Source organism: Pleuronectes platessa, chromosome 17 (genome assembly GCF_947347685.1).
Source record: "Pleuronectes platessa chromosome 17, fPlePla1.1, whole genome shotgun sequence".
NCBI classification, from domain to species: domain Eukaryota; kingdom Metazoa; phylum Chordata; class Actinopteri; order Pleuronectiformes; family Pleuronectidae; genus Pleuronectes; species Pleuronectes platessa.
The window spans coordinates 22,555,516-22,567,886 of record NC_070642.1 but is presented as its reverse complement, the minus strand read 5'-3'; the positions used below and the strand labels follow the sequence as shown (position 1 = coordinate 22,567,886).

Sequence of the window (12,371 nt, the reverse complement as noted above, 5' to 3'; positions counted from 1 at the left end):
TATAATCAAAAGTTGATTCGAAACATGTTGGAGAGCGTGAATAATCGTCCAGTTCTCCAAATGATACTTTTCCGCTTTTCTCCGCCTCGGGAACGATCCAAATTTCAATGAAGATTTTCATTCTGCATTATTTTCAAACTGATTCGAAGATGTTTGTTTGGGCGAAGCATCAACGCGACGACAGTTTTTTGCGTTTTGCAGAAGTAACACAAGTCACAGTTGAGGGGAATAATACACCGCACAACGTGTGTGTCCTGCTTGATGAAACGCACATTGACATTCTTCACCAGAGATGAGACACGCTCTATAAAATGTCAACACATTCCTCCACTTGGGAAATCAGACTCACAAACAAACTGTCCCTCGGTGCAACAGGACCATGACATGTCCTCTGGTCCGGTCTGGAGACGACTTGTCTCCCTCAACCGATAAAAACCCTCCAGAGTGAAATCAAGCACCTTGAGAAACTCAACCGGATCATTAAATAAACGTATTATTCCCTTTTCTTGAGTTTTTTTTTCTATAAATCACTCACAGCATCATCGGAATATCTTAATTTCATTTTATTGGGGTTTAGGTTTTTTGGAGGGTGAAAGGAAAATGCGGTGAATGTTTCCCTCCGCGGCCAATTAATGATTCTGGGTCAAAGCCTAATTCTCAACCAGTTACTTTTGGCAGGGAGCTGAAGTTCTATTGAACGTTTTTATGATTATATATGACGAGTGCTCACAGAAACCACACCGGGCTTGAGAATGGTTATCATGGTTTAAATGAACAATAAGTAAATGATGAATGAAAGAAAAAACTGTGTAATCTACACCAAAGACAGATTTACTTTTCAAATCTACTTTCATTCAACTAACTATCTGAAATCGTTTCCACCTCTTATGAAATGGATAAGAGGCAGTTTTTAATTGGAGTATTTTAAACCTCAATTCAGATATTTCACTCAGCTCTAAAGATACTTTCAGAAGCATTAAAATATTTGACACTTTTCTGGTAATATTAAGAACTTATTCTGGCTCTAGTACTTCGTCATGTGATCACTTGATCGTTAATTAAGTTGAGCTTTTCTACATTTCTTCATCTAACCGATCTGAACCTGTTTGACTCTTTGTTCTCAGCCTCCGCGGCCGGTAAAGCTCTGACCGTGTCGGACGAGACCGAGCGGTCCATGAAGGTCACGTGGACGCCGGCGCCGGGCAAGGTGCTCCACTACCGGCTGAAGTACGTCCCGAGTGGGGGGGGCAAGGAAGTGGCGATGAAGATCCCTGGGGCGGCCACTTCCACCATCATGAGGCGCCTGCAGCCGAAGACCACGTACCACATCACCGTTCACCCCATGTACAAGCGCGGGGAAGGAAAAGCAAGGCAAGGAGTAGGAAGGACACGTACGTTGATCCATAATTCATCTGAGTGACGCTCAAACCTCTTAAACCCCATCGCTGGGGACATGAAACCAAGAATCTGCTGCTTCCTCACTCTTATTAAACAAGTCCAAATGATTGATGTGTCTAAGTTTAAAGGAGCTGATCTTTAATTATATCTTCATCCAGTTCCTGAGGTCACATATCTGAGTTTATCTAAATGAGAAGGTCCCCTCAGGGCTGTTGGAGGACGTGATGACTTCCCTCTCAGGTCTTTACTGAGATGAAAGAAGAGAGAACATGAAGACGTGATCACTTCTTTCAGAGGAAGCATTAACACAGTTTGTGCTCATTCAACTTGCAGATTTTTGTTTCCATTGTTCCACCGAGAACATGATGTTCTGAGCGAGGTGGAGTTTAAGGGACTTGTTGCGATGAACACGTCTCACACCACAGCGTCTTCTCACCTCGACACTAAAACCAGTTAAACACGTCTGGACCCCACGTGACTAACACACCGCATGACACTGGGCTTCTCTAACACACCCCGGGTCCAGGGACTTGTATTATGGACTAATGAGAAACTGGCTGATCTTTCAAACCTTTGCCGACAGTTTGAAAGTGCGTTGACTTTTACCTTCAGTGCAAGTTGGTCCTGAAGTCCTGCCCCGGGTTCTTCTCTTTCAGTGTCGCCCTACAAGAGTCCGCAGAACCTCCAGACCTCCGAGCCCACCAGGAACAGCTTCAGAGTCTCCTGGGATCCCGCCCCCGGGGACGTGCAGGGCTACAAGGTGACCTTCCACCCCAGTGGGAACGACATCGACCTGGGGGAGCTGCTGGTGGGCCCCTATGACAACACCGTGGTCCTAGAGGAGCTCAGGTAAGTTCTCCTCATGAGGAACTTAAGGGTTTGATTCAAAAAGTCGCCAGAAAAGGGAACGAATGCAGATTTAAAGGAAAATCTTGTCTTAGTTCTAACTATTAACAGTTTGTGAACTAAGCCAAACTATTTCATTCAACATGTTATTACACAAAAACCAAAGATTCAATTAATTTTCCCGTAGAAATTATTTTTTTTCACCTTTTCCTGCGACAGCTCATTTGAAACTGTGGATTTAAAGTCAGTCGTCTGTTTTGCGACTTGAAGTAAAAGAGCAGGAGTTATATTTTCTTGAGAAAGACTTTTTCTTTTTCCCTCAGGGCAGAAACCAAATACTCTGTGTCCGTGTCCGGGATGTTTAAGGGAGGCGAGAGCGTCCCTCTGGCCGGAGAGGAGAAGACCACCCTCTCCGACGCCCCGGAGCCTCCTCCCCTCCACGACCTTGGTAAAGCTGATAACTCGAGCTCGCTGCACCCCCCCCCCCCCCTGGTCCTCAGCCGCTCTGAGGAGCAGGTCTGCAGACCAGATGCTCCCTGAGCCGAGTGGCCTCACGGCAGAGATCTGACTGAGGTAGAATCCGGCCAGAGGGCTGAGGTATTTGTTGTCGAAGGGAATTAATGTCACAGAGTGAAGTCTGACGCAGATGATTTGAATTAGTGCAAATTACTCCGAGCTGTCTGGCCCGTGCTGCCCCCCCCTCGGTGTGAAGTGACATTTAGAAACCATGATCGTCCTCCACCACCTCACACGTTGCTGCTTTGCCAGTTTGACCACGAACATCAGATCGGTTTCATTTGGCAAAAAAATGTTGTCAAGGAAAAGTAGATCTTCCCCATTTTTTACTTTTCTGATGTGTCTCAGCTTTCAAGTCTTTTTTTTATGGTCTTGAATGTTGGCCACCGCATGAATATATCAAGGATCTGAGAATGTGCTGCTCCTCCTCCAGAGGAGGAGCCGACCCTGGATTCCTGCTGTGATGAGGAGCAGGTCTTTAGAAGTCTCTAACCCGAACCTGTAAACAACGTGTGAAGTACTGGACTCTGAAGCCGGAGAGTTTTCAACCTTCTCCTGAATCACTTGAGATCCTTTCTTTACATCTTTGTAAACGTTAAAGTTCAACGTGACGTGAGCTTCCATGTTGTTGAGTGAGGACACAGTGAAATGCATTCAGATCACAGGACGTGTGGAGGTTCCAGTACAAGTTAATATGAGCAGAGATATTCCTCAGAGATAAAACAATGAAAACATGAATTAAACCAAAATTAGACTCATAAAATAGTTGGTTCCAGCTAATTTAACAGGGAGGAGGCTTTTTCTGAAATGACTGAAAAGATTAAAATCTGATCTGAATCTTTCTGGTCTGAAGTTTCCACATTTAACTAAACATTTCCAGCTCTACACCCACCTGGGCTTTTTGTTCACGTCGGCCGATAGAAACTGACAATATGAGATTGAATGTGTCAGGATTGTTTATCCACACAGGATGAACTCTGTCAGGGGCTCAGGGTCTTTGTCGGACCCCAGTTTGTGTTTCCATTCAGACGGAGCTGGAGGTTTATTTGCTCAGATTCAAACCCACAGTCCCTGAAGTCGTGAGCAGCCTCTCGACGCTGCCTCTGCGTCCAGCAGCTGTTTCTGCAGCCGGCTGAGAAACAGCTGAAGATTTAGAATGATTGTCTCCTAACCTGTTTCCACTTGCCCACTCAGGGGCCCTGGTTTTAATCGCTCGGGGTCGCAGAGCGTCGTCCCGTCCACGAGTCGTCCTCCCCACGTGGACGGGACGACATGTTTCCTCCCTGCAGGTGCCGCGGGCAGGAATGTGAGAGGAGCAGGAGCAGCTCGTATATCACAGTGTCAGAGAGGCTGACCCCCGACAGGACTGATTCACCGCTGGATATTAAACCTCTGGAAGAGAGAGAGGCCTGAGGAGAGAGCCGCCCATCCAGACGCTGCTGCACAACGTGTTACTGAATGATTGAATTGTGTAAACACTGTATAAACGTCTGTGTCATGTTGGACTGTGAGAGTTTTGTGTCTTTACTTCAGCTCCTCATTTCTCTCTGATGCATCACACACTGTTTCCTCTTTTCCACACTTTCCTCTCACACACACACACACACACACACATCTCTAATGGATCCTTGTGAACCTGAGGGGACCCTCTCAGGGGGGGACTGAGGCGTCCATGGCGTCTGTCCTGACTGTCCTCGCCCTCACTGTCTCTCCGCAGGCACTCAGTGTAAGACCGCAGCGATGGCCGACATCGTGCTGCTGGTCGACGGCTCCTGGAGCATCGGACGCATCAACTTCAAAACCATCCGCAACTTCATCGCCCGCATGGTCAGCGTCTTCAGCATCGGGCCGGACCGAGTCCAGATCGGTAAAACCTCCAAAACCAGGACTGCTCTGCTCACGCTGCTGGACTTCTTGTGTTCTGACACGTGCCTTGGTTTCCTCTGCAGCTCTGGCTCAGTACAGCGGAGACCCGAAGACCGAGTGGCACCTGAACGCCCACCCGACCAAGGCCTCGCTGATGGAGGCCATCGCCGACCTCCCGTACAAAGGAGGAAACACCATGACGGGTGATTGAACGTGTTGTTAGCCGGAGAGGACTCCACCAAACACCGAAACAGAAGTTCTCTCTTTGTCTGGATTCTCTGTCCAACCTGTTTGTTTGCGTCCCACAGGAATGGCTCTGAACTACATCCTCCAGACCAACTTCAAGCCCAGCGTGGGAATGAGAGCCGGCTCCCGCAAGATCGGGGTCCTGATCACAGACGGAAAGTCCCAGGACGAAATCGTCTTCAACTCCCAGAACCTGAGGGACAGCGGCATCGAGCTGTACGCCATCGGTGAGTGGTCCCTGTGGGCTGCTGGGCTGAGCCGTGAGGAGGAGCTCTGACGTGGTGCTGCTGAGATGTTCACTTCACAGAGGTTTGGTGAGAACATCTTTCTAAAGAGTTTGTTCTCTCAGGTGTGAAGAACGCCGACGAGAACGAGCTGAGGTCCATCGCCACCGATCCCGACGAGATCCACATGTACAACGTCAACGACTTCAAGTTCCTCACGGACATCGTGGACGACCTCACCAGCAACCTGTGCAACAGCGTCAAGGGTCCAGGTGGGGACCCAGCCTCCAGCCGGGAGTCAGGGGATTCAAACCTTTTCTTCTACATTCCGTCTCCACACTCGACACAGAGAGGGTTTCACATTCTACCTTTTACCAGTGAACTGTAAAGTGCACGAGCTCGGCTGCTGCTTGATTCTTTAAATTCTGCAGAGTCAGATTTACACCTTCTATAATTACCGGTGTTCGAGGTCAGCTGGAAACTTAACTGCTTCAGAAAGTTTTATTTTTCCGGAATTTACAAAACCACAGTTTTGAGTGACAACCGTAATTTTCTGAAATGTGCCTGCAGGCTTTCAGGAGGTTTAACAGACGCTCGAGGGCTCGACACAGACAACAGGGAACTCAAAATGACTTACAGTGCTTTAGAGGAGTTTCTAAAGAAAGCCGGAGCAAACCCGTCCAGGGCAGATCTGTGGCGGCAGAGTTCACCGGGGGAAATACTTGACATGTCCGATCATATTCCTGCTTCTTCCCTTTCAGAAGCAGAACTGGAGGCACCCACCGACCTGGTGACCTCCGAGGTGACCCACCACTCCTTCCGGGCCAGCTGGACGGCGCCCGACGGGCCCGTGGACAACTTCCGTGTCACGTACCAGATGGTGGCAGGAGGACCCACCCAGGAGGTGAGCTACTCCGCTGAGCCTGGGTCAGATCTGAAGAGTTTTAATCTGGTTCTGATGTTTTAACCTGGTTCAGATGTTTTAACCTTGGTTAGATCTGAAGAGTTTTAATCTGGTTCAGATGTTTTAACCTGGTTCAGATGTTTTAACCTGGTTCAATGTGAAGAAGATGTATAAATGAGGTTTCGCCATCTGTTAGAAATCCTCCTGGATATCATCTTGTTTATTGGTTCATTCCCTTCTGGCTTCCATCTCACTGTTTGTTCATATCTGTGAACTGAACCCTTCAGGTGAGATTCACGACTTCCTGTGAGTTTAGTGAACACGAGTCCGACACTTGAACCCAACCTGCTGCAGTTGAACATTCTGGTGTTTGTCCTCGTCGGGCAGATTGAAGACAGAACGTCTCCTCCTCAGTCCCACGTCTGTCTTCCATTCAGAGGCTCTGAGCACTCGGCCTTCACACACTGGGATCTGGATCTCCATCTCTTCAGTGGACCTGCTTCCAGTTTGCACTTAACCTCCTGTCGGTCCGTCTCTAACAACCCAGCGCTGGGTCTTTTCCATCCTTTGTGCTTTTATTGGCCCTTGTCAGACGGAGCCTGTGCAATTACACTGGAGCTGCTCTGAACTCAAGCAGAGTTTCCACTGGATCCACTTAGTGTCCCACTGCAGACCTCACACCGGGCCGAGACGCCCCCGCTCACAGATCCTCTTCTCTCTGGTTCCTCACTCTGTAAAGAGTCACGTGATATTAACATGCTGGGGTTTAGTGCAGCTCTTATCTCAGTGCAACAAGAAAGTGAATTCCTGAATGACAAGCAGCCAGTGAGAAGAAGGGTCGAGGCCGAGGCTCGCTGCCAAGACACGAAGCTCCAACGTCTCAGGTTCTGGAGACACGGTGTCCCTGTGGACACATCGAGGAGGACAGAAAGACAGACGAGGAGAAGACACCCACAAGTGGTTCTCTGTCAGCGAGTCAAAGTGGATTTATCTGGAGAACTTGGAGGGAAAGTCCGGGTTCTTTAACACCTTGTTAGGTCCAGATCTGTTGGAGGCAGATCAGTTCTCCTCCGGGACCAGGGACTCAAATTACATTTAACCTTATTGAAGAAAGTTGAACTTAGAATAGAAACGAGTTGCTTCTCCTCTGGGTTGGATTTCCCAGCACGACAGGAATCCTACACCTCCCAGCAGCTCGTGAAGGCATCACGAGAGCTTAACGGGCTGTAATCATCTAAAGGTGGAGATGTGAGACCTGGAGCTCCATCAAACATCCAGAGATCAGCCTTCACCTCACACAGTCTCTGCTGGTTCTTGTGTTCTTCGTCTTCACTGTTCAGTTTGTTGAGTCAGGCTTTGTGTTTCTAAGGTGGTTTTCTCTCCTCGAGCCACCGTGACGGCAAAGAAAACCACAAGTTCGATTCCCTCATCTTCCCTTTGTTTCGATGTGGGATCAAAGCTCTGACGACATCTCCTTCCAGTCACTTCTCATTAGCAGTGCTCTGAAACATGAGTCCTCTCCGGCTCGGCTCCACTGTGTGTGAACTTTCCTGATTAGTGATTGGAACGTTTCTTTCTCAACCTGCTCTACCTTGATCCTTCGCTTCCTGGACGACTGCAGATTGTCTGCTTCTTTCCAAAGAACAGAAACTTGGCTCCTTCGTCACTTTCCAAACGAGTTCCTCACTGAGAGCAGGAGCCTCACACTCCTTCAGAATAAAGTACCAAGGTTCAGCTGTAGAGATCCTATGAGGAACCATCTGGTCAGTGAATTACAGCCACTCTATGTAAACCACATCTATATTTGTCTGGGTTCAAATATTTCAAGTCACACAATGTCCCAAGTTGATTTGTAAGAGACCTGGAATGAGGCAGACGAACCTGTTTCACTGTTTCACTGGTTCCCAGCATGATAACCAGTCCTCTGTGGTTCCAGCTGCTGGTGGACGGGACGGTGAGCAGCACGGTGCTGGAGGGCCTGACGCCTCTGACCCAGTACGTGGTCCACGTCTACTCTGTGAAGAACGAGATCAGCAGCGAGCCCCTGAAGGGCACAGAGACCACCTGTGAGTGTTTCCTCTTCACCTGTCTACCCTCCTCTTCCTCCAGCCCCCCCCCCCCCCCTCCCTCCTGTTTTAAACACAGACGGGATTAGAGGAGAGCTTTAGAGTCTCAGTTCATCACTGTTTGTGTTTCTTCTGTACGAGTTGTGAGATACACACAAATATTTCTCTGCTCATTATCACATCAGTTGTTAGCTGTCCTCACCCCCCCCCCCCCCCCCCCCCCATCACCCTCTGTTTATTACAACACATACTGACATCTGATCTGAGGCCAGAGGGCGAGGTGAGGATCCCACTGAGCCACAGGGACGACAGTTAAAAGGTTTTTTATCGTCTGTTTCTCAAACAAACTGATTTAACGTTCGTAGGTTTTTCTTTATTTCTTCTTAAAAGTGACTCGGACAGTTTCCCACTGTGCATTTATTCCCTGTCATGTTTAAACTAACACTGGGTCAAGTGTGTCAGCGTCTGCTAGAGCTCGTGAAGACGTGTCCTCCATTGATCCGCTCAGGAGACAGTGAGGACATGAACTCGCTGTATGAATCACATCTTCTGTTTTAAATCAAATGTTCAGGGTTTCACATCCTGCTTCAAAGTATCAAGGATCAAATCTACTAATGGTTTGGTGTCTCTGTGATTGTTGAAGGTTTGAATCTGGTCTGGATTCCTCCCAGTTCATATTCCTCTAGATAAATTGATTTAGTCATGTTTACCTCTCTGCTTCTGTCAAGCACATGTTAAAATGTGCAGCCCTCGTGATTTGGAATCAACAAATCTGATTTCTTCTCACTTTGTAAATCCTCCACATGGAGGAAGACAAAGCTAACACAGAAAAGATTTCCCTTCAGAACAGAAACCTCAACATGACACTCGACTCCAGATACTCTGCACATTAATGGAGCTTTATGATCTGTTTGGGATCATAACCTTGATGCTGCTCTGGTGTTTGTGTCCTTATCTTTGTATTGAGCCAGAAACACTCGTCCAGACATCCACTCGTATCAGAACAGATTGTTTCTGTCCCACGACCAACAGCAAGCAGCTGGTGCTCGTAGTCTTTTCACAGACACTTCAACTTTCTGTTATTATTATTATTATTGTTGTCCCTGAGAACCTGGTTTGACCTGATGACTCACTTCCTGTCCTCCCAGTGCCGCTGTCAGCAGCGACCAACATGATTGTGTACGACGAGGCCGTCACCACCATGAGGGTGAGATGGGAGCCGGCGGCCGGAGCGTCGGGCTACATGCTGCTCTACAAGTCCACCAACGCCTCCGAGCCCCAGCTGGAGAGAGAGGTAGAGTGGTGCTGCGGAGCCACGTCACGGGTTCGATTCCCTTAGGAAGCGTGACATCAACAGAACTGTTAGAGCAGGAAGTGGAGATTTATTGGGGGGGCAGCTGTGGCTGAGGGGGTAGAGCGGGGTTCCAGTCTTCTACATGCTGAAGTGTCCATGGGAAGATACTGAACCTCAAACTGTATGTGTGTGTGTGAGTTATTATTATTATGATTCTGTGACACGTTACTCAGGTGTCTTTGTTTTCCATCCCCCTCTCTCCTCCACCTCTCTCCTCCTCCTCTCTCCTCCACCTCTCTCCTCCACCTCTCTCCTTCACCTCTCTCCTCCACCTCTCTCCTCCCCCTCTCTCCTCCACCTCTCTCCTCCACCTCTCTCCTCCACCTCTCTCCTCCACCTCTCTCCTCCTCCTCTCTCCTCCACTTCTCTCCTCCACCTCTCTCCTCCTCCTCTCTCCTCCACATCTCTCCTCCACCTCTCTCCTCCACCTCTCTCCTCCACCTCTCTCCTCCACCTCTCTCCTCCCCCTCTCTCCTCCTCCTCTCTCCTCCACCTCTCTCCTCCACCTCTCTCCTCCACCTCTCTCCTCCACCTCTCTCCTCCTCCACCTCTCTCCTCCACCTCTCTCCTCCATCTCTCCCCTCCACATCTCTCCTCCACCTCTCTCCTCCACCTCTCTCCTCCACCTCTCTCCTCCACCTCTCTCCTCCTCCTCTCTCCTCCACTTCTCTCCTCCACCTCTCTCCTCCTCCTCTCTCCCCCACCTCTCTCTTCAACCTCTCTCCTCCACCTCTCTCCTCCACCTCTCTCCTCCACCTCTCTCCCCCACCTCTCTCCTCTACCTCCCTCCTCCACCTCCCTCCTCCTGCAGGTGCGAGTGGGGGGTGATGTGACCGACCTGCAGCTGCAGCAGCTCCTCCCCAACACGTTCTACTCCATCAGGCTGCTGGCTCTGCACGGGGAGGCTGCCAGCGAGCCGCTGGACGGGGGGGGAGTCACCTGTACGTCCCTCTGAACCCACTGACTGAATACAGTGATGAGCTCAGGTGGTTGAAGTTCTAACGGATCTCCTCCTGACCCTGTCCTCCCTCAGTGCCCGTGCCTCCTGCTGGAGTCCTGACCATCAGTGACGTGACCCACAGCACCATGAGGCTCCACTGGGACGCTGCTCCGGGAGCCGTGCGCAGATACCTGATCACCTACAAGCCCGAAGATGGAGACCTGAAGGAGGTGAGAGGAGGACACCAGAAGACGGGTTTGATCCCAGACATGAGCTCATTGTGTTGTTGAAGCAGGTTCACACATTAAACTGAAGCTGCTCTGACAGGACGCTCTGCTGGTTTACAACCAGTGACGTCCATTTAAAACATTTATCTCTCAGGCTCAATGTGCTCATTATGCAGTCACTGCTTTTAAAGGAGTCAGTTTTCTTAGTAAGACCTTAAGAGCATCTTTGGCATCAGTTTCATGTTCAGAGCAGCGATGGACGGCTGTGACCTTTTCCCCTGGCAGGCGTCAGGTCCCCCCCCCCTCTTAAAGAAACACTGAGGGTTTAGAAACGTGAGGTCATTCAGAGGTGGGGAAGTCTGACTCCACTCTGATGTCTTCGTTCTGGGAAGGCATCAGGACCAAGTGGAGAATCACCGCTGGCTGATCTTCAGGAGAAGAGCTCCGAGCTGGCAGACGAGCGCTGGCTCGGCCCGGCTGGATCCTCGCGGCACCGAGCCGGCCTCATAACTTCTGACTTGTCAGCAAAGGACAAACAGTCTGAGAGGAATCTGCAGCCGACGGCGGCGTAGGTGGACGGCCGGCGAGACGCTGCCAGCGCTGTGATGGACGACCTGCAGCCGCTCAGCTCCTCTTAAGGATTCACACTGAACACGTCTTATCTCCACAGAGGAGCAGGCTGGAGTCGGGCCTCCTGACTGAGAGCAGAATGTCTCCTCTGATAGAGCTTCTTCTCAGCTCCCCCCTCAAACAGAAACATTCTACTGATCACACGTTTCAGAAGTTCATAGAAATCCTCTGTGTGTGTTGATGAAGGTGAAAAGCTTCAGACATGTAGACGTGCACTTCTTGATTCTTACATCTGTCCCCTCCAGGCTGAAGTCAGCGGGGACATCACCACCCTGGACCTGTCCAGCCTCATGTCCCAGACCGAGTACGACGTGGCCGTGACCCCGATCTACGACGAGGGACCCGGGTCCACGATGATCGGATCTGCCATCACAGGTCGGAATCTGCTTGTCCTCACCACTGTTTGCTGTCCTGGCTCCTAAAGGGTGGACGAGCTCCCCATGGACAGAGCAGAGAGTTTACACATCTTCCTCTGCAAACTAAAAACACATCTCTTCCGACTACACCTTGAGTAAAATGTTAAAAATAACAATTCAGCAGCACTTTAATGGCACTAACTAATAGCACTTTGTAGTTTAGCTTTTTTGAAGAAGTTGCACTTTCTTGATTCTTGTTTTTCTGGGTTTGCTCCCTCATGATTAAATGAACTTATTGTAAGTTGCTTTGGATAAAAGCGTTGCCTAATGAAATGTGCCCTTGTGTGGTTTCATTACTGCTAAACTCAAAACATCTGCAGTTAAACCAGAAGGACAAACGTACAACTTACAAACATAAATCCAAACACAATTCACATGGTGAGAACAGACACACACACACACACACACACACACACACACACACACACCTGCTGGTCAGTGACTCTCAGCTCCAGTGGATCTTCTTCACCTGACGTTGCCTCATCTCTCAAACCTCCTCGTCCACAGACGTGGTGCCGGCCCCCAAGAGCCTGGTCTTCTCCGAGGTGAGCCACACCTCGTTCAGGGCCTCCTGGGATCACGGGGCCCCGGACGTGGCCCTCTACCGCATCGGCTGGAGCCGGAAGGGGGAGAACAACTACCAGTTTGTAAGTGGACTCAAGGCAGCAGGAGCTTTTACGACTGTATTGAATATTTCACATAACACAGAGATTCTTTAGGCTGATTCCACGTTTTCCT

The 12,371-nt window shown here is 49.6% G+C and overlaps 1 protein-coding gene across 1 annotated transcript in view; it reads left to right on the top strand.

Annotated features, from left to right (window-relative positions):
• Positions 1-12,371, top strand: part of col12a1b (collagen, type XII, alpha 1b) — a 78,208-nt gene that overhangs the window by 21,408 nt on the left and 44,429 nt on the right. Inside the window, exons 13-26 of the mRNA XM_053445303.1 lie at positions 1,125-1,391; positions 2,055-2,247; positions 2,568-2,692; positions 4,478-4,627; positions 4,710-4,829; positions 4,935-5,099; positions 5,222-5,368; positions 5,858-6,000; positions 7,937-8,066; positions 9,215-9,360; positions 10,232-10,361; positions 10,454-10,590; positions 11,463-11,592; positions 12,141-12,280. Of these exons, the coding sequence (XP_053301278.1) occupies positions 1,125-1,391; positions 2,055-2,247; positions 2,568-2,692; positions 4,478-4,627; positions 4,710-4,829; positions 4,935-5,099; positions 5,222-5,368; positions 5,858-6,000; positions 7,937-8,066; positions 9,215-9,360; positions 10,232-10,361; positions 10,454-10,590; positions 11,463-11,592; positions 12,141-12,280 (2,123 nt within the window). The remainder of the gene's footprint in view (positions 1-1,124; positions 1,392-2,054; positions 2,248-2,567; positions 2,693-4,477; positions 4,628-4,709; positions 4,830-4,934; positions 5,100-5,221; positions 5,369-5,857; positions 6,001-7,936; positions 8,067-9,214; positions 9,361-10,231; positions 10,362-10,453; positions 10,591-11,462; positions 11,593-12,140; positions 12,281-12,371) is intronic.